Genomic DNA, 25,226 nt, shown 5'->3' on the forward strand with positions numbered 1-25,226 from the left:
GCATTATTTTTCCTCTCAAGGATTATTTTGTCTAATGCCTTCTAGAAACTACCAAACAGTGATAGTTTGTGAAAGGAGTCAATAAACTATTTCATAAAATGTTACGGTCTCCCATTGTCTTAAACCTGGTTAGTTCTGTGAACTGAGAGCCCAGTGTGTGACCTTGTATGATACATTAACCACAGCTCTCCAGGGTATTTCAGAGTTGATTTATCTCATGGGCAAATAAGGGCTTATTGAGTAATTCACATTTTTCCAGAGAAGTTGACTTGAAGTATCCAGTGCAACCTGCCAAGCCCTACCTTTGTTTAAAAATCCACTTCGTAGTGACATTGTACAAGATAGTCCTGCCCTGGAAACCTTGAGCTTTGCCTGGTCTTCTCGGAGGATTAAAAAACCCAGCATCTAAATCCAGCATAATGTTATTATGTTCAGATGATTCTACACCCAGCATAATCTCATGGCAACCTTTCCCTTTTTTGATTACTATAGTTTAATAGGAGAAGCCCAAACTTTCTACGGATTCTCTCAATAAAACATTTTTTAGATACTAACCTCTCAATCACTCTTAATTAACTACCTCTTAATATAATTCAACTACCTGGGGTTTTATTTTTCAAATACGGACATTGTCTCCTTGATGTTTTCTTTTTTTTTTTTTTTTTAATTTTTTTTTTCAATGTTTATTTATTTTTGGGACAGAGAGAGACAGAGCATGAACGGGGGAGGGGCAGAGAGAGAGGGAGACACAGAATTGGAAACAGGCTCCAGGCTCCGAGCCATCAGCCCAGAGCCCGACGCGGGGCTCGAACTCACGGACCGCAAGATCGTGACCTGGCTGAAGTCGGACGCTTAACCGACTGCGCCACCCAGGCGCCCCGCCTTGATGTTTTCTTAAACAGTTATTAGGAATAGATTACAACCGATTTAAGACCCTAAACTGGTATAAGTAGGACATGATTGTTGTAAAAAGGAACACATCTTTAAGGCACTAAAGACCCTCAAAACACATTTCTTGGAACTTGATAACTGAATGAGTTATTGGCAACCCATTATCTGCTGTAGTGGGGAAAAGCCATGTCTTGTTAAGCAAAGCCATATTCAAGATAGCAAAATAGATAAAATATCAATTTCTCTATCTAAAATTGTTTTTGCTACAGTGAAAAGCTGGTTCATTGAAAAATGAATACATTTTTCATAAGTAAGAACTAAGCGGCCAGCATGGGAGCCCTGGGGACCCATGATTTGAACAGCACGGGTCTGTGATGAGCATATTCACATTTCAGCACATGGTATCTGGCTTTTTTTCCTTAGATGTTTCTCAGATTTTATGAAATAAACTAGAAGATTAAAAAAATAATAGAATAGAATAGATTAAATAGATTAAATAGATTAAAAAATAATAGAATCATATTTCTAATACAAATCAAATCAAATTATTTAATTTGGATAAACAGTTTCAAAACTCACAATTAACTGAACTTATATCTGATGACCTAGTTTTGGAAATTCATGATTGCCATGCTGCCTTGCTTATTGGCTTTTTTAAAAAGTGGGTGTTTCCTTCCCCACTATAAATGTGAAACATGTTCATTGTTACTGTATTTGCAAGACTTTGGGAAAATATTCCTGCTCTCATTTGTTCACTGTGAAAGAGGGTGCCTTCTGCCTTACCATAAAAGTAAACATGCTCATGATGACTGTAATATGAAAAGTTGGAAGTGCCAAAAAATAGAATTAATTCAAGATCCTACCAGCATTTAAGGACGTTTGTTGAGGTGATACTGAATATGGTTTTGCATGACTTTTTTTGCACTCAATATATAAGAAGTGTTTTCTCATGTCATTTAATAGTTTATAAAATATGACCTTTAATGCCTACATACTAGTCTAACAAATGTATGTATTGTTGTTTACATTATCATTCCTTGACTGTGGAACATTCAGATTGATTCTAGTTTTTGCTACAATAAATCATACTACAATATATGTTGGTACAATATTTGTGTGTCTCTGGTTGTTTTCTTAGAGTGCCAGCTTAATTGTCTTTGTGAGAAAGTCTTCAAGAATCTGCCATAAATTCAGATATCTTTCCCTCTATTGATATAGAGCACTTCCCTTAAGTGCTCTGAAAATACTTCAGAAACTTAGTTATATATAAGAAACTGGTCTGTTCTGATTCATGAGCCCCACTTCCATGTGGCCAAAGGATGAAAAACAACCTTTTTTCCAAGGCATTTCCCACTTAATTGTCTCCTTCTGAAAGCACGGAACCAGGAAGCGAGAGGTGGTATCTGTCCATACAATGAAAGGAAATAAATGAATCAGATACATGAATTTTGATAGATACAACAGATGTTCTCTTGACTATATTTCCTGGGGACATAGTGGGAATCAAAGGCAAACTGATAACATTTTAATTTATTATGTCTTAAAGAGAAACTTCCATGGGCACCTGAGTGGCTCAGTCATTTGAATGTCCAACTCTTGATTTTAGCCTGGGTCATTAACCCAAGGTCATGGGATTGAGCCCTGTGTGGGGTCTGAGCTATGCATGGAGCCTACTCAAGATTCATTCTCTCTCTCTCTTTCTCTCTCTCCCTCTCCCCAACTCATGCTCTTTCTCTAAAAAAAAAAAAAAAAAAAAAAAAAAAAAAAAAAAAAAAAAAAAAAAATTAAGAAAAATTAAGAAAAGACATACTTCCAAGCCTAACTTACCTGATATGACATAACATACCTTTATCTACTTTTTAAGAATACCGTTGTACTTTGAGGGGCGCCTGGGTGGCTCAGTCAGTTAGGTCCCTGACTTCGGCTCAGGTCGTGTCTCACAGTTCGTGAGTTCGAGCCCCACGTCAGGCTCTGTGCTGACAGCTCAGAGCCTGGAGCCTGCTTCGGATTCTGTGTCTCCCTCTCTCTGCCCACCCCCACTTGCTCTCTGTCTCTCAAAACTGAATAAACATTAAAAAATTTAAAAAAAAAGAATACCGTTGTACTTTAAGATGAATTAGAATTTATACATTGCTATGTGTGAATGAAGAGAAATATTGCTTAAAAATGATACCAGGCCTCACTTAGGAATAAGGTATGATTGCATTTAAAGCACCCTGTCTATGTCAAAATAAAGTTAAGTGACAGAATAGAAACTGGGTCTTGATTTGTGGATGATATTTAATAAATATTTGCAGAATCACAAGCCTATCAGAAGAAACACTAACCCAGATAGTAAAGTTCTTCTGAGTAAAAACCAGGAGCAAGAGTGGCCATACAATAGAACTAAAGTTTGGCCTGGACTCAGACAAGACCACTGAGAAACTAGAATGCATTAAACTTGTTCATTCAACAAATTTGGTTGATTACCTACCAAGTGGACAGTGATAACACATGAGAGTAATGACAATGGAAAGGTCTTAGACTTAAAATTTAGAGGGAAAAGTTGGGGTAATAAATGTGTTATTAGTTTTGGCTAATCCAATACACTTGAGAAAATGGTGTATTATCTGCCAAACGTAAGACTCTTTTACTCCTACTGGATTTGACATTAGGAGATCATAAAAGCAGACAGAATTATTAGGAAATCAAAGGTTTATGGGCATATTCCCTGAAGTATAACCCTATCTTGGAAAGTTGATTGTGGCAGCCCACATATTTGGAATAACCAACTTGCACCTTCCCCCCAAATTCTAACCAAATAGAAGAAAACTAGAATTCATATGGAATATTCTCACTTTTAAAATATGATGCTACAAAAATGTTAAACTACATTATTCCCCTTTTAGGTAGAAGCCCAAGATCTGTCCATTCTGCATGCTTCTATCTGACCACGTACGTCAAAAATTTATGAAAGAATAATGAATGCCTTTGCTACAAAACCAGAAATAGCTAGAAACTTAAGAAGACTTTTCCATGTGCCAATCTCTTGAGCATTTTGATGCTACAGTAATTGTTTCCTTTTAAAACACTCATTTATACATATCTTCAGTAGTTTCACTTTACAACAGCAAAGGCTTCTTTAGGGAGAGGACAAAACTTTAATTAAGAAAAGAAAAATATTTTTATTCTGAGGGTGAATTTAGGAGACTGTGTGAAGACAGTCTTAGCAAAGGGGTGGGTATGTGAGCCTGACTGTTTACAGAAAGCTAACTTTGTATGCTGGACTTGATACTACTGGGACTATCCTGAAAGATATGGGGAACAGGTTTAAAAATTTCAACTGGAAGGCATCTATGGGACTAGAAATGGAGACTTCTAAGCATTCAGGGATTCAGCAAATGGCTGCTGGTTGGTTTTTTCTTGGTTTTAAATGACAACTAACCTCCAGTTTAGTTATCTCTGCATTGGAGATGAACAATTGATGGCTATGTTTTAGATTAGTGAATGTCAAAAGGTGATTATTTTATGCTTTACATTAACAAAACCCATAGAGAAATTCTACTTCACCTTTTTAACCCACAAGTCAGCTTTGGTTTCTCTGCACCTTAATTGAGTTGTGATTGATTACATTCCCAATTCAAGATCCTCCCCAAGATTATTCAGAATTCTCAGGTGGCTAATTTTTCATTGTTGTTTCTGCTCTTGCTTTTTCTCTAACTCAGTGATGCACTAAGATTATTTTATAAAAACATATTTTGCCTAACACATTTAGATATTCTGTATCAGAATGCATTTTGCTGATCCTCTATTCCATGAGTTGGCAGAGTTCTTCCGTAAGGGGAAAATGTAGTATGATTTCTGTTTCAATTACTCAACTAAACTCATTACAATCACAGATCCCACAATTAATTTCCCATCTTCATCAGTTGAGTGCTGTTTTATTACCTTTCTTTCTTTCTTTCTTTATTTATTTATTTATTTATTTATTTATTTATGAAATTTATTGTCAAATTGGTTTCCATACAACACCCAGTGCTCATCCCAAAAGGTGCCCTCCTCAATACCCATCACCCACCCTCTCCTCCCTCCCACCCCCCATCAACCCTTAGTTTGTTCTCAGTTCTCAACAGTCTCTTATGCTTTGGCTCTCTCCCACTCTAACCTCTTTTTTTTTTTTCCTTCCCCTCCCCCATGGGTTCCTGTTAAGTTTCTCAGGATCCACATAAGAGTGAAACCATATGGTATCTGTCTTTCTCTGTATGGCTTATTTCACTTAGCATCACACTCTCCAGTTCCATCCACGTTGCTACAAAAGGCCATATTTCATTTTTTCTCATTGCCACGTAGTATTCCATTGTGTATATAAACCACAATTTCTTTATCCATTCATCAGTTGATGGACATTTAGGCTCTTTCCATAATTTGGCTATTGTTGAGAGTGCTGCTATGAACACTGGGGTACAAGTGCCCTATGCATCAGTACTCCTGTGTCCCTTGGATAAATTCCTAGCAGTGCTATTGCTGGGTCATAGGGTAGGTCTATTTTTAATTTTCTGAGGAACCTCCACACTGCTTTCCAGAGCGGCTGCACCAATTTGCATTCCCACCAACAGTGCAAGAGGGTTCCCGTTACTCCACATCCTCTCCAGCATCTATAGTCTCCTGATTTGTTCATTTTGGCCACTCTGACTGGCGTGAGGTGATACCTGAGTGTGGTTTTGATTTGTATTTCCCTGATGAGGAGCGACGCTGAACATCTTTTCATGTGCCTGTTGGCCATCCGGATGTCTTCTTTAGAGAAGTGTCTATTCATGTTTTCTGCCCATTTCTTCACTGGGTTATTTGCTTTTCGGGTGTGGAGTTTGGTGAGCTCTTTATAGATTTTGGATACTAGCCCTTTGTCCGATATGTCATTTGCAAATATCTTTTCCCATTCCGTTGGTTGCCTTTTAGTTTGTTGGTTGTTTCCTTTGCTGTGCAGAAGCTTTTTATCTTCATAAGGTCCCAGTAATTCACTTTTGCTTTTAATTCCCTTGCCTTTGGGGATGTGTCGAGTAAGAGATTGCTACGGCTGAGGTCAGAGAGGTCTTTTCCTGCTTTCTCCTCTAGGGTTTTGATGGTTTCCTGTCTCACATTCAGGTCCTTTATCCATTTTGAGTTTATTTTTGTGAATATTATTACCATTATTTAAAATAGCGGAATCATCCAGCTTTCAGAAGACAAAAAAAAGGCCTTCAACTGGAGTGCCATCCCCTAAAAGATAAAGCTCAAGCTTCCATATTTGAATAGTAATATTAAAAACTAATAATTGCCAAGTTCTTACCCTGGTCCAGGCACTATTCTAAGTGTCTTTCCTGTATTAGCTCACTGACATCTCACAACAGTGTAGAAGACAATAGCCATTAGTATCCTTATTTGGGTTACTCAGGCTCAGTTATGTAAAGGCACACTGCTTGGTGGGGAGAGGACACCAACTCAAGTCTGTGTCACTCCTGAGACCAGGCTCTTCTCAGGATGCTTGCTTCCTAATATCCATTCTTCTGGGTCTTGAGAAGTATCTAAATTATCATTCAGATGTTCTCCATTCTCCATGTAGCCACTGTGCCTCAGGAGAAGATGGTCTCACCCCAGCCCGGGGGAAACATTTACTTATCTAAGTGAACTCTTACCCTCTGCTCAGTGGTTAGCTTAGATCTGGAGTTTCTGAATAAATCAGTATATGTCATACCACATGTGATAGGGGTTGGTCCAGAAATTGACATATAACCTACCCCAGGCTGGTAAGATATAAGGGGAAATACGAGGTTTTCCAGAAAAGAGGTTTCATCAATCTTGAAAGAGAGTTTCAGAGGGAGCCAGCCTCTCTTTATCCAAAGGCTGTCATATATATATGTATATGTATATGTATATGTATATGTATATGTATATGTATATGTATATGTATATGTATACACACACACACACACACACACACGCACGAATCTTGCAATGATAACAACCATCTTATTCATAACTGGAATAAAACTAGAACAAAATGGCAGAGCTGAGAGATTCACAGACCAAGGTGGCCAGAGCTCCAGCCCATTGCCCATGACTGTGGTCCTGGAGTTTCCCATTGTATAATCAATATATCATCTTTGTTTTCTAAGCCGGTTTCAATTGAGTTTTCTTCCAACTGAAAGTGAGCTAACTAAAACAATTGTGTGTAGTCTTTCAGAATCTGGCCTGAACTAGCATGCCTTTCTAGTTCTTAAAAACTCACTTGTTTGGGGCTAAGCAAGTCACCCAGAGGTTCTCAAATATACCATACCAGCCATCCATTTGCAGGTGTGGTTCTTCCTGCTTAGACTGCCCTTTGCTTTCCTCTCTCTGGAGAACTTGTGTTGCATTGTAATCATGTTTTACATGACTATCTCCATCACTTGACTTGGCCATGTCATTTTTGTCTTCATATCCTTAGTGCCTAGCATATGTGTGACACATAAGCAAGCACTTTAGTAAGTGTAGAGTTAATAAAAATGAGGGGCAGCATGAAAATCTTAATCACAGCATGGTCCTTCCATACAAGACACTCAATCATCTAAATGAATGCTGTCTAAAACTCTGTGATTATAGAAATGTTCTATACCTGTACAGTAAAGCAGCCAGCAGCACACGTAGCTATTGAGCACTGAAATATGGCTACTATGACTGAAAACTGAATTTTAAAGTTCACTATTGTAATTAATTTGAATTTAAATAGCCACATACTCTAAGTCAAAACAAAAAACAAAACAAAAAAATTAATATGATCTGGAAGGGGTTTTTTTGTGCAAAAGGAGTGTATTCACATATTTTAAAAATGTAATCTTAAGGTTTATCTTTCTTTTTAATTTTTAGTTTCAAAATGAATATGAGCAATAATACCTTATATGTCACAGTCAGTAATAAGGATTGGGCTGTCTCTTCCCTGCACACAGCATTCTTGACAGCCAATCAGCAAGAGCATCCTCATATTCTGAGGCAAGAATTCATGATTTTTGTAGTGGAAACTTTTCAGTTTTTGAATGCCCAGAAATAAAATAAAGCACATCATTTTTCCCCCCATGGAAAATCTTTTTGTAGGTATCAAATTCCACATAGCCAAGAAAATGGGTCTTTGCATAACTAAAGCCTGTTTTCTTTAACATTTATTTAGTTTTGAGAGACAGAGAGAGATAGAGTGTGAGCAAGGGAGGGGCAGAGACAGAGAGAGACACACAGTCTGAAGCAAGCTCCAGGCTCTGAGCTGTTAGCACAGAGCCTGACATGAGGCTTGAACTCACAAACTGCAAGATCATGCCCTGACCCAGAGTCGCACATTTACCCAACTGAGTCACCCAGGCACCCCTCCAAAGGCTTGTTTTCAATAAGTGATGGAATCTGTTCTTTTTAGCAATTAACGTTTCTGTTATAATGATAACATAGAAGTAAGGTGCCTTAAAAAATAATCATAGTGTATAAGCTTCTCCAAATTCTTTAGATGTCCAAGGAATTCAATAAATAAAAGTACTAAAAAAAGAAAAGAAGCCCCACAAAATGGTCATGCAGACATGGTGTTTTACCACAGATATTAAGTTGATCAGCCATTTAATGCGCAACAGATTTCTTTCCTCCCATAATTCATTTAGGTAAAATTTATGGAGAAAAGAAATCTATACAATAAACCCTAATTAGCATAACAGTAAAAAGTGAGGCCACAGGGGATAGTGGTTAAAACTATACCATACCTAATGATGTCAGACTTGGATTTGAATCCAGAAAGACTTGAGTAGGGGACAGAGATAGAGTGAGGTGGATAGACAGACAGACCACTCTCGGGTGAGCAAGGTATTATTACCCTACTTACAAATAAGGGAACCAAGGGTCATAGATACAATATATCTTGCCCACTGTCACACAGCTATTAATTGCTAGTGCTGAGGTTCAAACCCAGGTGAGTCTGCCTTGTGAAGCCTATGCTTTTCAAGCACTATCTGATGATAACAGACAGTTCCCAGGTGATATTGATCCTGCTGGTCTGGAAACCACATTTTGAGAACCACTATACATAAAGGTCAATAGCAGGCAATAAATAGCCCAATAGTGGGAACAAGTGTGGAGATTTGCAAGTCAGTTTCACAGATAAGTTATGTACAGTACAATCAAGATCTCCAGGACAAAAGTAATATTGTTGTGTGATTGAAAAGAACAGTAGGTAAAGACAGTGCTGACCACAAGACTCTGCCACAATATTTATCTAGAGATCTATTCACCGGCTACCAAGCTAAAAAGGCATGTCTGCTATGTGAGAAAAACAAACTCCATTAGGGATATATAAGTGAACACAGCTGTCTGAAGAGGGATCTAGATTTCAGCTTTATGCCACCTTATCATTTTGGTTTTAAGACCCACTAGCTACAAAGCAGGCAGTGTTGGGCAGAGGCAAGTGTGTTGCCTCAGGGGCCAGACTGAGATCTAGAGTCTGACTCTCATTTACCACCTGGGTGACCTCTGGTAAGTTAACACTCCAGGCCTGTGTTCTCATCCATAAAATCTGGAAAATGAAAATTGAGGATATGAATCATTCTTTTTTCATCAGGCTGTTGCAAAAATCAATGAGGTAAGGCACAAAAAAGCCTTTGAATGGTGCCTGCCATGTACTAGGTGCATAAGTACTTAATACTAAGTACATAAGTACTGACTACATAACTGTCAGCTACTATTATTTGTCCCACTGCTGAGTCAAGCCATGAGAAACAGGAGAGGCTTTCCTGATTCTCTTGATGATCATTTGTACCAAAATCTCATCCAGGTACCTGCAGGTAAATGTGATCATCGGGGTTCCTGAGTGTCTGTAATGTGCTGTGCTAACAGATACTGCCTCCGTTAGATGGGAGCATTTCTACACATGGGAAAGGAGGCTTTTTATAAAAGAAAACAAAAAAACAACAACAAGAAAAACACCTTATTTAAATTTTCCTTTTGCCAACCCTAAATGACCCTGTATATTTCAAAGGGGCCTCTGAACCAGACACATGCCTTTTTTTTTTTTTTTTTCCCATTTAATTCCTGTGGCAATCCTGGGAAGTCCTTGTCTCTGTTCCTATGTTGAACACCGCAAACCGGAGCTTACGAGGTAAAGTGACAATAAACTGATAAGCCAGAATTTGAGCTAAGATATGCTTGAGACCAAAGCCAATACTACCTTCAGATTTATAAAACATGGGAGGATACGTACAATCTTTTATTTAAGGAGTGAGGGGGTCTGATACGCAAATGCTCATTTATGTATGTAATATTTCATGTTCCATGTTTTCCCCTTAGAAGAACCGATGGAATAATACAAATACCAAGTTACCATAGATAAGTATGTAACACCTAAACCTTGTGGAGTGTGGACAACTGCCAAGTATTATCACATGGCTACTTACTAATCATACCTGTTCAGAATAGAATAGAATATCCAAAACTTGGGGTGGGGGGACTACCTTGAATTTAGAAGTAGGAAAGGGTTCTGTTGAACTTTGACAGATATTGAGGTTGGAGAGTCCACTCTGGGGATTTTAGCATTTTTGATTCTTACTCAGTAATTTCCAGAACATAGAGTATCTGCTCACCTGCCCTGGACAGAGCCTATGCCCTCTTTCTTCTCCTACAGGAAAACACCACAGATTTCTATGAGCACCTGATTGCCATCTTGTCTCCTCTCTCTACCTGCCCAGGCATCCTGGCCCCCCCACTTGCAATCTGGGGCTGTCAGGGAATATTGTAGTGAGTCATCTTGCCCCAAGGCTCTTCCCCTAAGGCATACCTTACTATTTAGGATCTGGAAAACCCTCTGCTGCGTAGTCTGGCCAGCCTTGGTCCTCACAAGGATGTAAATGACTTTCAGGTCTGGGCTGGTGCGAAACAGCTTCTCCATCAACACTTTGCCCATGAAGCCTGTGGCCCCAGTGATGAGAATGGACTTGCCACCATAGAAAGCTGCAATCATGGACATGATTCTTCTCTTTGTCTTTTATAGCTCCAGAAAGAGGTTCCTGAAAAGGAAGAGAAATAACAAAATGTTACATTCTCAGAAGCTCAAAAATGCAGTCATTTAAAATGTTTCTGATGCTTCCAGGAGTTTTGAATGTAGAAAAAGGCCCAAGTGAGGACATCATGGTTTATTGACAAATGATTCATTTCAATCGAGATTTATTGAGATCACTTTATTAAATGCCAGACTTTATGCCAGGAATTGTGGGCAAAAAATGAGTGAGACATGGTTCTTGCCCTCAATAAATTGCTCTTATTCAAACGGAGGCCAACACCTAAATACATCATTAAATATAATACATGAGTGCTAAAACAAAGGGGGTCACAGAGGTGGGGTGTACAGCAGGATCTGGAAATTTCAGAAAGGCCTGCCTGAATAGGTGGTGATGCATGAGGTAAAACTGGAAGGCAGAGAAGGGCTGGGGTAAAGGTGTCCCAGTCCAAAAAGCAAAAGCAAAGGTACAAGCTATAGATTGTGCTATATGGAGGAAATAAAAGGAGTTCAGGGTTACGAGAATGTAAATGATAAGGCTAGGAGTGGCCCCAGAGCCTGCGAAAATTAAGCTGAGAACAGCTATCACATTTTTTGAAACTTATGATGGAATTACCATTACAGTGGCAGTTTCATTTACAGAAAATATTGGAAGAAATAGCTTTTGGTCTCATGTGAACTAACAGGCCTTTGCTTACCTAGCCATTTCTGAATATATATGCTTTTCTCTTCCTTGAGCTAAAAAGGGGCCCCGTGCCTCCCTTTCCCTGTATGGTAGCTATTCTTAGGGTTGAAACGTGGCAAGAGACAAAGGGCAGAGAAGCTCGAACAAGTGAAGCCACAGACCAGGGACTTTGTTAACCCTGAAGTGGCTCCAGGTGATCTATTGTCCGTTTCCGGCCATTGCCAGGAACACAGAGAAGGAGCAAATCTGGTAGGGGGAAGCCACATGTGGCATTTGGATCCTGGGCCTCCTGGAAAAGGCACCATATGCTGTAGGCATGCAATGTGAAGTGTTTCGTCTTTAAGCCTGGGTTTAAAACTGTCCATTGGAAGCAGCGGTGGAGAGCTTTGAATGAAACAGTGCTGTGGTGTGGGTGCAGACTTCCTTTCTGTCATTGTCACTGATGGCCATCTGTAGCCACTCCCCGGCAATCTGCTGGATGGGGTTGGGTTGATCTTGCAAAACACAAGCCCAGGGACTGGCCCTAACATCAGAGCTCATGAGGAAGACAAAAACAGGCAGAAGAGTCAGCACCCTGCCTTGTCAAGTCCAGTCAGGATTACTCTGCCAGTAACTCCTCAACGAACTCCTTAACTTCTCATAGTCATAACTTACAAATTGTAATTATAGACATAGTTTATACTGTAAGGAATTTGAGGCTGTTCTTGGGCAGAGCTCTTTGCCTTTGGAGGATTCGTTCACTCATGAATTCACTCAACAAGTAATTTTGAGGACCTATCATGTCGGCATCTGTGCAAAGTTCCAAAGATTAACAGATGAATAAGGCAAACAGACCCTTGCATTCCCTTTAGCAGAAGAGGCCAACAACACAAAAGTAAGTAAATATGCAAACAAGATAATTATAGACTGTTAAAAATGCAAATAAAATAGGGATCAGTGACAGAAATCACACCCAAACATCAACACTATTCACTTTAGGAAATCTGGATTTCAAATGATGTTAGCTATATCCCCTGAGTCCCTATTTAAACCCCTCTTATTGAAGGCTGATGTGAAAAATACTATTTTGAAGAACACATTTGGACTTGGTGCAAAATAGCAATCATAATTTTGGTCATGTTCAATAATGTTATTCATGCTGCAATGTATCCAATGATTTTCTCAAGATTTTATCACTTGGGAAAAGTATTGATGAGTTTTGTCTTGCCTGCCTTGAAACAGAGGGAGACACAGAATCTGAAGCAGGCTCCAGGCTCTGAGCTGTCAGTACAGTGCCCCATGTGGGGCTCAAACTCATGAACCATGAGATCATGACCTGAGCCAAAGTCAGACACTTAACCAACTGAGCCACGCAGGTGCCCCATTACTGTTCACATATTTTGATCCCAGACACAGTTTTGTAGCATGTGATAAAAAATTTCAGGAAGCAGGTAATATACTTCTAATGAGCCCATTTCTTATAGAACAAAGGAAGGGTTGATGTGTCCCCAAAGAACGGAATTTGCCTGCTCTGTCTGGAGTCCAACTACTTCTCAAATACAACCCAAACCACGGCAGAGAACACTGAGTTCTCCGACAGGAAAACAAAACATAAAACAGTATTTCCTGGCACTCATTACCCAATTGTCAAGAGCAGGTGGCAGAGGAGTGTGGCCAAGACTCTGATCAAGACAAGCGATTCTGAAAAATGTCAGGGAATTCCTCATCCTCCGATCAAAGCTGTAACAGAGATGTTTCCTCTACTTCTTGCTTCCACTCTCAATATATGGCTTAACACTGGCCCCAGAAACTCCTATATGAAATTTGGCTCCCTGAATTCTATTCCGGGTATTAAACTTGCAAGGTCCAGGGACTGTTAACCCTGAATATAATTCATTAAAATAATTAAATTCTTTTAAAAATTAAAATAACCTTACATTCAGTAATGGATGATGTGCAACTCTTCAAGGAGTAATACGTTTAGGACAGCTGACCAGGTAATGGTTTGCCTTTCATATCTTCTGATTGCCAGTGCAGAGAGCAAAGGACAATTTCTTGTCCCTCATGCTCATGATATGGCTTGTGGGAAGCCTAAGCCACTTTGACAACTTTCAGAATCATCCTGTATAATGTAGGATGTATGACGCTTGAATGATAAATGAGGGGGGCCTCTGAAAATCAGCCAGTGCATGTTTGTTGAACACGTACTACGTTCCTGATACTGGGTAGGCACTGGGAATAGCAGTGAATAGGCTGTAGGCAGCTTAGATTCTTCCTTTCTATTCTGGAGCTTTCTTCTTAAGATCATTTCCCATGGTCATGAGTAGAAATAGCTAGTTTTTACTATCCTTTTGGTAGTAAAATGAGGCTGTTCTCATTTCTAGAGAACAGATGTGAAAATCCTGAATCATAATTGTTGTGCCAAGTTATATACATTTTTGCTGGTTTCAGCATATAGGAATTATTCTTTGAATGGTTCTTCTGGAAAATAAAAAAATTAAGATTCAGAAATGTAAGGGAGACAAGCTTGCCCAAATTTCTTGATAGTCCTTCAGAAAAAAACATTAAAAAAACCCAACAAGGTTCTTTGCCTCTTAGGAATCTTACATAACCAAGGTTTCTTAGTCTTGGCACTATAAACATTTAGAGATGAATAAATGTTTGGGGGAGGGGGCTGTCCGGTACAATGTAAAGTCTTTACTTGCATCCTTGGCCTCTACTCACTAGATGGTAATAACATCGCTCTTCCTCAGCCAGGTATGTCTAGACTTCGCTAAATGTGCTCTCGGGAAAAATTGCCTCTTCTTCAGAGAATCATTGTTCTTGGACCTTCTTCAATTCTCATTTTATAATATGCAGCACATCATACTAAAAAATCAAGATTCAAGGCTTAAATTTCTGCTTGTGAAGCTAAGCACAAATAAGATCCACTGCTACCCCTATTTTACCTATATTAAATCCTTCATGGCTAAGTATATTTACCCAAGCAAATTACACGCATGGCAAATTCTGATAGTACTCAAAGTGAAGATGAAGGAAGATTTCTTCAGAGAAAGATTACCCCCTTTTTATTTAACCAAATTTCTTCTGGTCTCTGTGCTTTAAGTTAGACTATGAACCCCACATTTCATATAGATTGAGCCTCTCAATTTTATCCATCTAAACTGATTATGGGCAAACTTTGGAAAGAATAGCAATTGGGCCAACAGGAGATCAGCCAAGGAAAACCATTTAGTATTGGTTACTGTATATTAATAATTCTATAAATAATTGAGCCAATCTCATCTGTGGATAATTCTGTTACCCTTTGTGAAAATTCAGACATGATGTGTATTAAGATATATCTCATGTAGGCAAACGGAGTGTCAGTTGGCAATGAGCCTGGTAATATGGGCTGATCTATTGAAGAAAATTGATGCTATTTTGTAAAACTCAGTAAATGAAAGTTGTTCTGCTTCATCAAAATTGAACAGTTGAAATTCTTTCAATAAATGTGTTGAATTAATCACATAAATGCATTTACAAAATATTATTCAATGAAAAAAAGGAGACGACAAACTTGTGAAGCATCATTAATGTCCATTACAAACCCCTGTGGGAAAGAATGGGGGTGTGTGTGTGTGAAATCAATGACAGTAGCTGTATAATAGTGTGATAGGATTAAAGGGAAAGAGTCTCTTTTCATGTCTGTAATTTCTTTCCATGATTTTAAATGGTAATTTAATAATATATACTTTGAAAAAGTTCCCAGAAAGTCATGGCAGCTGGTATTTTTATAGGCTCTTCTTTTGCTGTGGGCACTAAAGGTACAAAGAAATTTGCAAAACAAGCCTCCTTAGTTTATTTATTTTCTTTTTCTTTTTTTTTTTTAGAGAGAGAGAGAGAGTACAATCTGGGGAGAGGGGCAGAGGAAGAGAGAGAGTATTAAGCAGGCTCCAAGCTCAGCACAGAGCCCCTTGAGGGACTCAATCCCATGACCCTGGGGTCTTGACCTATGCCAAAATCAAGAGTCAGATGCTCAACTGACTGAACTACCCAGGTGCCCCCAAACATCATTTGTTTAAAATGTGTTTAAATATTTTTAAAAATGTAGCTAAAATTACATTAAACACTATTTATGGCCTGAATTATGTCCTCTCCAAATGCATAAGTTCAAAGTCTAACACCTACTGTGATGGCATTTGGATATAAGGTGTTTGGGCTACATGGGATCATCAGGGTGGGGCCCTAATTCAACAGGACTGGCATCCTAATAAGAAGAGGAAGAGACACCAAAGAACAGTCTCTCCTTAAACATTAGGCACCAAAGAAAGGCCATGTAAGTAGGTACAGAGAAGGGAGTTGTCTACAAGCCAAGAAGAGAGCTCCCACCAGAAACTGAATTTGCCTGCACCACAATTATGGACTTACAGCCTCCAAAACTATAAGAAATAAATGTCTGTTAAAGCCACCCAGTTTGTGGTATTTTATTATAGTAGCTCGAGCAGCCTAATGTATACACAAACACACATGAACAGAGAGATGAACATTTTTGGATAAGTAAAATAACTTGACAATAATTCCTATCAACCTTACTCCAATTATGGAGTAGACCTTTTTAGTGAAGCAAATGTATCTGTCTCATTTTCCCATCTTTGGGGATAGAGGTAGGCTATTGATTTGTGGCATTTACATGTTTGTGAAAATATGGACAGGCCTTTTACAATAAACTATAGAGACGTCATTAATCCAAGCCTTAAGAGTCTGTATATAAGTCACATATCTGCTTTCAAGTACTTAGTAGGAAAAAAAGAGTTTTCATAAGAATTCTTTTTTATTTATCTTTAGTTTCCACAATTCAGCAATAAACTTAGATACCTTTCACTGTGGGCTTGTTATATAAAGTCTTTCTGCGAGAACTTTTAACTTCTTGATGGGGACATACTAACCCCCAGGGGTATTGTGGGCAACTGTTGGGGGCACAGCCTCACTAATCACATTAGCAATGAGCCATAGTCAGGAAAAACCAATTTGGAAAGAGTTCTGAAGGGGGAAGGACAGTCCAGGCTGGCTTTAGAAACACAAAATTTACTAATCACCTTAACACATTCTTCTTAGTTTCCTTGTGCTTAGCTCATTAGTAAGTGTTCCAAAAAGCCCTCCAAACTTAACAAAGATGAAAAAGGAAAAATATGACCTAAACTCATTATTTCATCATAATTGATTAAATAGGTGTGTAGACTGCCTACAATATGGGACCTACTGGGTTAGGTGTGAATAATTAAAATGTAAACATTCTTCCTAAATGGTAAAGCATTATAAAAATGCATAGTACCATTATTATTGCTTATAGGTAAGTCAAACAATAGGCAACATGTGAATATTCTTTTTTTTTAATTGTTTTTAACGTTTTATTTATTTTTGAGACAGAGAGAGACAGAGCATGAACGGGGGAGGGGCAGAGAGAGAGGGAGACACAGAATTGGAAGCAGGCTCCAGGCTCTGAGCCATCAGCCCAGAGCCCGACGCGGGGCTTGAACTCACGGACCGCGAGATCGTGACCTGGCTGAAGTCGGACGCCTAACCGAGTGAGCCACCCAGGCGCCCCAACATGTGAATATTCTAAAATGGTATCAAGAGTCACAATCAAATGGAAATCTTGATGCTTCCTATTTTGTCTTAATTATAAATTGGTGGGGTTGTAAATAAAAGATTAGTTGATCTATTAACACAATGAGCAAAGGAACCCAATTGAATGGATAGTAAGCTAACCTACTTTTTCATGCTCTGCTTAGAACTAAAGACTATTTTTTTTATTTTTTTTTTATTTATTTATTTTTATTTATTTATTTTTTAAAAAAAAATTTTTTTTTAACGTTTATTTATTTTTGGAACAGAGACAGACAGAGCATGAACGGGGGAGGGGCAGAGAGAGGGAGACACAGAATCGGAAACAGGCTCCAGGCTCCGAGCCATCAGCCCAGAGCCCGATGCGGGGCTCGAACTCCCGGACCGCGAGATCGTGACCTGGCTGAAGTCGGACGCTTAACCGACTGCGCCACCCAGGCGCCCCAAGACTATTTTTTTTAAGATGACATGACATAGATTATCTATCTATCCATCCATCAACAGACAGAGGAAGAGAAAAATAGAGATAGAGAGGGAGGAGAGAAATAAGTGGGAGGGGAGAGAGACAGAGAGAGAGAGAGAGAGAGGGAGGGAGGGAGGGAGGGAGGGAGGGAGATGGGGAGAAAAATGTGTGTGTGGGAGTGGGGAGGGAATTTTAAGAAACTGTCTCATGAGATTATGGAAGTTTGGTAAATCCAAAATCTGCAGGCTGGAGACTCAAGGAAGAGTTGCAGTTTGAGACCAAAGGTAGAATTCTTTCTTGGGGGAAGTCGGTCTTTGTTCAATTGAGTCCTTCAAGTAATTGCATGAGGCTCACTCACACTATGGAGGGTAATCTGCTTTACCCAAAGTCCATTGGTTTACATGCTAATCTCATTCATATACGCCTTCATAGAAATATCTAGAATAATGTTTGACCAATATCTGGGCACTTGGTCTAGCCAGGTTGACATATAAAATTAAACATCATAAGTCCACCCTTGTTGACTTGGCACCCACGCAAATCTCCTTAAACCATAATTTCCAAAATAATGACAATAGCAAACTCATACTCCTGCCCAACATTATATAACTATCCTGCATACAACTAAAACATACTAACTCTTTCCCCAGAAGAGGATGCAAAGTCTTTGGGTAATATTTACTCTTCTTTCTGATATCCTATAACTTAAAATACTATGACATAAAGCTGAAATCAGTTAAATACTAAGATATAAAATTAATATACCTTATTTCACATAAGAGGATTAGACAGTGAGGAAAACATTTGTTTTACACAGACACACAAATGTATTCATAACAAAACAACAAAAATAATCATGACAACTATAGTCATCATTTCTGTAACTAGTCACATGGTATTTGTAACTACATTTCAGTTGGCAGTTCAGTGGGCCAGGATTCTTTACCTGGTGGGCATGACCCAAGCCTTCATTCCTGAAGCATCTGGGTCATCAGCAGTCCTCTCTGAATTGGGTCATTGTAGTTTTTCATTGACCTTGATCACAGGGCATTATATCCTCCAATCAGTTTTCTAGGTGTGTAGGATGGTTTAGTGTTGGTCTGGCTGTATTTCATGGACGCGAGACACACAAAAAACTTCCATGCTGTTCGGCCATCTTGGCTCCTCGATCACAGGGCATTATAATGCTAAGAGATGCCCTGAGGGATCGCCTATATTTCAGACACACTCTTCCTTACCTCCAATGTGTTTCCTCTTGGTAGTTAGGATCAATACTCCCCCAGCCAGCACAGAGACTCCCCTCTTTGCTTGTTGATTCAGAGACATGAGATATTCAAAGTGGCCAGACAGCAGGCTTAACTTCAAGTTCAATTGAATCATTGCTCTTACTCCTGGTAGGACCTTTCTTTTCCCTTTGGAACTAAGATTTTTAAGCCAGCAGAACACAGGGTCATGGGGAGAGGGAGAAAATTTTTGATAGTGGGTCATTGGGGTAATAGTGAGTGGTGACACTCTCATTTCTGCCCCTTAACGCATGGACCTGTGAATCTTGGCTATGGGAGAAAATAGCACGATCTATTAGATGCTGATTCAGAGCATATACAGCCTTCTGGAGAATTTTGCCCCTGTCCTTCAAGGTACTGCCACATAACTGGCACTATAAATGAGTCTTCTAAAGACCATTACACCATTCTGTCAAGTCAGCTGCTTCGGGATGGTGATGAACATGACAAGACCAGTGAATTCTATGAGCATGAACCTATCGCCACACTTCATTTGCTCTGAATTGAGTTCCTTGATCAGAAGCAATGCTGTATGGAATACCATGATGGTGGGTAGGCATTCTATAAGTCTGTTCATGGTAGTTTTGGCAGAAGTATTACATGCAGGGAAGGCAAATCCACATCCTTTATTTCAGCAAGAACAAAACACCGACCCATGATGGAAGTAGTCCATTGTAATCAATCTGCTTCTAGGTAGCTGGCTTATCACCTGGGGATTCAGTGTTGGTCTCCTTTTCTGGAAAACGGGGCACTCACCAGTGTATTTGTGGACGAGTCAGCCTTGGTGAGCATAAGTCCATGTTACTGAGCCCACACATAACCTTCATCCCTGCCACTATGACCACTTTGTTTATGAGTCTATTGGGGGATAAAGGGGTAGCTGTGGTCATCCTATCCATTTGATTATTAATATCTTCCTTGGCCAAGGCCACTCTTTGGTAAACATTTATGTGGTGCACAGGTATCTTCACATTTTGGCTCATTCCACATACCTTTTCCCCAGACTTCTTTGTTGTCAATGTTCTTTCGTGTTCTAATCATGTTCTTTTGAGTCCCTGACCATCCAGACAAACCATTGGCCACAGGTCATAAATCAGTATACAGTTATACATTTGGCCATTTCTCCTTCCAAGCAAAGTGAATAACCAGGTTCACTGCTTGACATTCTGTTCACTGAGAGGATTTCCCTTCACCACTATCCTTTGGGGATGTCCCAGAGAGAAGCAATTGTTCACTTTGGGTGGTACCTACATCTCTCTCTTCTTCTGTCAACTGATTATAGGGAATTCCTCACAAGGTCATAGATGCAGGCTGAGAGAAAAAAGGTAGTGTAGCACTAGTGGGGACCATGGGCATTTGGGCCACTTCTTCATGGGTCTACTTGTGTCTTCAGGGCTTTCTTGGGCCTGATCAGATATGTAAAACTTGTATTTGATGATGAAGTGCTGCTGTGCATGCCCAGCTTTATGGCTTGGTGGGTCAGATGAGATCCAGTTCGTGATGGGCAGCTCAAGTTGCATGATAAGTCAGTGGTATGGTTAGGTGTTCAGTTTCCACTAAGGCCAGTAGTAGGCCTAAAGCTGATTCTTAAAAGGAATGTAGTTATCCATAAAGGATGGCAGGGCTTTACTCTCAATCCTAAGAGTCTGTGCTATGACTCACCAGTAGAGGCCTGCTGAAGGCTCCCAACAGCATCCTTATCTACCATTGCCACTTCAAAAACTATTGGATCTGCTGGATTATATGCCTCAAGTGGCAGAGTGGCTTACACAGCAACATGGACCTGTTGTAGAGCCTTCTCTTATTCTGGGACCCATCAAAAAATGGAGGCTTTTGGGGTTACTCACTAAATGGGCCAGAATAACATACCCAAACAAGGATATTGTTGCCTCCAAAACCCAAAGAGGCCCAGTAGGGCATCATATCTCTTGTTTGGTTGTAGGAGGGACCGGATGCAACAACTTATCCTTTATCTTAGAAGGGATATTTCAATGTGCCCTATACCACTGGCCCCCTAAACCCCCAAAGAGACAGAAGATTCCTGAATTTTTGTTGGACTTTACCAATAAAATTTTTGTCAGTTACCACCCTCTGGTAACGATATCTTACAAATAAGTCTATAGTACTTGCTACTTCTTGCTCACTAGGTCCAATCATCATAATGCCATCAATGTAATGGATCAAAATGATAGCTTATGGAAGGGAAAGGTCATTAAGATTCCTGCAAATTAAATTATGGCATAGGGCTGCAGAGTTGATATATCCCTGAGATAGGACAGTGAAGATGTCTTGCTGGCCTTGCCAGCTGAAAGCAAATTGCTCTGTTTTTTTTTTTATTAACATGTATGAAGAGCAAAGCATTTGCCAGATCTGTAGCTACATACCAGATACCAGGAGATGTGTTAATTTTCTCAAGCAATGAATCCACATCTGGTATAACAGCTGCAATCAATGAGTCACCACTGTGTTAAGCTTATGATAATCCATAGTCACTCTACAAAATTTATCTGTCTTCTACACAGGCCAAATAGTCAAGGTGAATGGGAATGTGGTAAGAATCACCACCTCGGCACCTTTCAAATCTTTGATGGTGGCACTCATCTCTGCAATCCCTCCAGTAATGAGGTTTTTCTTTTGGTGTACCATGTTACTAGGTAGAGGCAGTTCTAGTGGCTTCCACTTGGCCTTTCTTGCTCCACAGGTCAGGGATTCTGCGGGGATTCTGTCACCTACTGGGTATATCTATTTCAATTATGACTTTCTGAACTGAGGAAAAATGGGTACAGACACCTACTGAGCCCAGTGCGAGATGGTTCTAACATAAAACTCCCCGGATCACCTGATATCCATAAGCTCCTATTCTGACTGATGGACTACAGGGGCATTTTGGGTTTCCTAGAATTAGTGTCAGTTCAGAGCCACTGTCCGGTAGTCCCCAAAAGTTCTCATTATTTTCTTTTTCCCCAGCGTACAGTTAACCTGGTTAAAGACTGTAGGTCCCTTTGGGGATGGCAGGGAAAAAGATTAACAAAATGCATTTTTAGCAATATACAGTTGTCCTGTTTCAAGGGGGCCTGGCTTCCCCCTTCATTCTGCATCTGTAAATTGGCTTGCATCTGGGAATTGATTCAGAGGTCATAACTCTGTTTTAATGATTCAAGTTAGACTTCTGTTCAAGTTGACCTAGAACTTTTCTGCTTATACAGATCAAGCAAGAATTTAGTAGGCTTCCCATATATTTCACTTCTAGGAACACCATGATCAACCAGTCAATGCCCTAGCACTCTATAAATCAGATTATATTCTGATTTATGCTTCATTCTGCTGTCCATTATGGAACCATGACCACCTTGACTTTGGCAATGGAGGGTCAACACTTGACTCCAGCCATGCGAGGATCTTCAACGCATTTAGGTTTTCCAATTTAGTGACAGCAGTCCTCACTGTAAGTTCTGGACTACAGAGAAGAATAACCACTTAGGTCTTCAAGGATCTTGGGACTACCCTCACAAATTTATTTCTGTGGTCCAGCCAAATTGACACATAAAATGAACCATCATAATCATTAATATTTTCTGCTAACACATTCACCATATGCAAGACTTCTCCCACAAATTTTAATGAACAAAATCCTTGCTTGATGTCTTGGTAGCTGAACATAAAATACAGAGACAGGAGGAAGCTTTAGTTATTTGGAATTATTTCCTTTGTCTGTTTTTCAACCAAAGTATTCATTACTGGTAAACTCTTCTATCTCTGAACTGTCTCAGCTTAAGTACAGCAACAAAAAATTATGTGAGGTGTAATAGAGGCACAGTGAGAAGAACACTGATGTAGGAATTAGCAGCAGAGCAGAGTTCATTTCTAGGACTCAATTTTTTTTCTCTTCTGTGAAGTAATATTCTATCTAATTCACAGAGCAGTTTTAATTATCAAATAAGGTAATAAATGAGAGAGATTATTATTCCAAGTGTCATCTGACCAGAACAGAATGATGTTTCCCTTGTTCTGGATGTTATATCCTATACAATTAATGCTACTTTGGCCCTGAATCCAAATACCTTGTGCTTATTTATTAATAGATATTGAGGGTACACCTTGTCACCCTAATTAGGTAGTAAAACACTTGCCAGAGATGTATTTTATATTGCATTATTGCTTACATGCTAACTAGCCCAATACTATGCAATGAAAAGTGGCTTGATAAATATTGTTAAATCAGTGAATGAAGGAGTCAGACTGAAGAACCGATTCATTTAATCAATGAACAAAAAATCAGGGGGTGTTTCACAAAGTGTAGTGGGTATTTGAATCATCTGGAAAGCTGGCTAAAATGGCTCTTTTACCAGACCCCATTTTCTGAGATTCTGATTTAGAAAGCTGGGGCAGGGCCCAAGTAGATGCATTTTAATGAGTACCCCACTGATTCAGATATAAGTGGTAACAGAAATGCAAGTATAGGGGATTTAATTGTGTTCTGATTCCAGATCATATTTTGTACCTTAGTCCCCATGTTTAATGTAAGCCTATGTTGTCCCTATGACTTTTTTTTTACTTAAAAAAATACATAAAATAATCTGCTTACTTACGAATTCTCATTTCTAACAATAATAGAATGTGGCTAACACAGGACACTGCAGAGCATGGCTTCAGTCCAGCCTAAGACTCAGTCTGAACTTCCAGGACCTCCCATTTGCATGAAGGTAATTTTGATTGAGAGACTTTGTACATTATTTACTGCCAGCATCTGAGTTCACGGGTGTTACCCATAATAACGCATGTATCGATAGAGGTGGAACGGGGACACGTCTTTTCTAATAAATAACTAAAGCTTTGAAAAGTTATTTTTTTCTTTGTTTTCCTGCTTCCCAATACCAAAATTTGAAACGAATAGCTATTTAAAGGATTTTTAAAAATATAGTGCAAGTATATGAAGAGATATTTGCATAGAATAGCATACCAATGATTAATAAATATGTTGCATAACCCCAGTGTTATATATACATCAATGTGCCCTAATTTCTTCTAATAAGATACAGTCTGCCACTAATATGGATTCAAAGACTTATTCAGACTCACTCAAGCAGACCTTAGAAATAAGGTTGGAGATTTCTATTTCTCATCCAAACCATCCTATCTCAACCTTTTATTCAACCAGGAAACTGCATGGAAACAAAATAGCTGGAATGTATAAAGTCTTTAACAGCAAGGCCTGATTAAAAGGAGACCAATTCAACATCATTAATTCAGTCCACCAAAAAGACAAATGTTTCATAGATTAACACTGAGAAATTACTACAAAACCGTAGCACAAATTATTTTTTGTACCACAATATTACGATGGTGTATATGTAAAAATACACGTAGGATAGCAAGATTTGCTACTGTCAGTGATCAGACATAGTATTTGTTAACTGTATCCATCCAAAGAAAAGACTCAGAGTTAGTTAGTTACTTCATGTAGTGAGATTCCAGGAGCTTAGTCGTTGCCATATACCAGCTAATTATTCTTGAACCACATGGGAAATTATATTTTTTAAAAAGGTTAATATGAAGGTTAATTATATATAAATCAATATGATGAATTGGAAATCCTTATTTTATAACAGACTTTACGGGATCATGACCTATGCCAATAAATTGACAGTCTCTAGATAGAAAGATATATAGATATAGATATAGATATAGACACAGATATAGATATAGATATAGATATAGATATAGATACAGATACAGATATAGATATAGACATAGACAGATATATTATTCAGAAATGGGCAGTTAGGCCTTTATGAAGGGTTAACTCTGAATTAAGGCTGATGCTTTCCCTGTACAATTCTCTCCATCAGATCTTATTCTGTGTCAGAAGCACAGCAAACCACAAACAACATTCATTCTTTTTCTGATAATGTACAATGAATTCTATTAAAGAGCAACAAAGATTTTAGGCATTTATCTTTAAAATAATGATACTTAGAGATCTAAAAAAATACTTCATGTCTATATTAAACTATGTGTTGTAGCTATATAATATCAGAAGAAACATAACAGGTTTCGTACAACAAAGTGCAAGCTATCAGAAAGACACAGTCCATCAAAGCTGCATTTGGGACAAGTTCCTAGCCCTAATCGTCTAATATCAATCACTATAACAGAGAAAAAGAGGCACTCTGTTCTCTCCTCCAGTTTCTATGCTATTTAAACAAATAGTAACTCCATTTTAAACTCTCTTTTACAATGTTAATTGATATGAACTATCCAGTCAAATCACCTATGTTTTACATGCTTTTCACAGTGTTTACTGGA

General features: G+C 38.9%; 1 protein-coding gene and 1 long non-coding RNA gene across 4 annotated transcripts in view; one reads left to right on the forward strand and one right to left on the reverse strand.

Moving 5' to 3' along the window:
- The window catches only part of LOC121038764 (uncharacterized), a 27,987-nt gene extending 4,058 nt beyond the window's left edge, over nt 1-23,929 (forward strand). Inside the window, exons 1-3 of one of the 2 annotated variants that reach the window (XR_005794493.1) lie at nt 9,940-10,009; nt 21,443-21,545; nt 23,535-23,929. This is a non-coding gene — a long non-coding RNA (uncharacterized LOC121038764). Of the gene's footprint in view, nt 1-9,939; nt 10,010-21,442; nt 21,546-23,534 lie in introns of those variants that run through there. The other variant, XR_005794492.1, reaches the window with a different exon arrangement.
- FAR2 (fatty acyl-CoA reductase 2) overlaps nt 1-25,226 on the reverse strand; it is a 153,061-nt gene that overhangs the window by 38,203 nt on the left and 89,632 nt on the right. For both annotated transcript variants that reach the window (XM_040488530.1, XM_040488529.1), the window contains exon 2: nt 10,685-10,913. In XM_040488530.1, the coding sequence (XP_040344464.1) occupies nt 10,685-10,873 (189 nt within the window). In that variant the 5' untranslated portion in view covers nt 10,874-10,913. The remainder of the gene's footprint in view (nt 1-10,684; nt 10,914-25,226) is intronic.

This window comes from Herpailurus yagouaroundi, unplaced genomic scaffold, assembly GCF_014898765.1.
Source record: "Herpailurus yagouaroundi ecotype Mexico unplaced genomic scaffold, PumYag 166, whole genome shotgun sequence".
Classification (NCBI taxonomy): domain Eukaryota; kingdom Metazoa; phylum Chordata; class Mammalia; order Carnivora; family Felidae; genus Herpailurus; species Herpailurus yagouaroundi.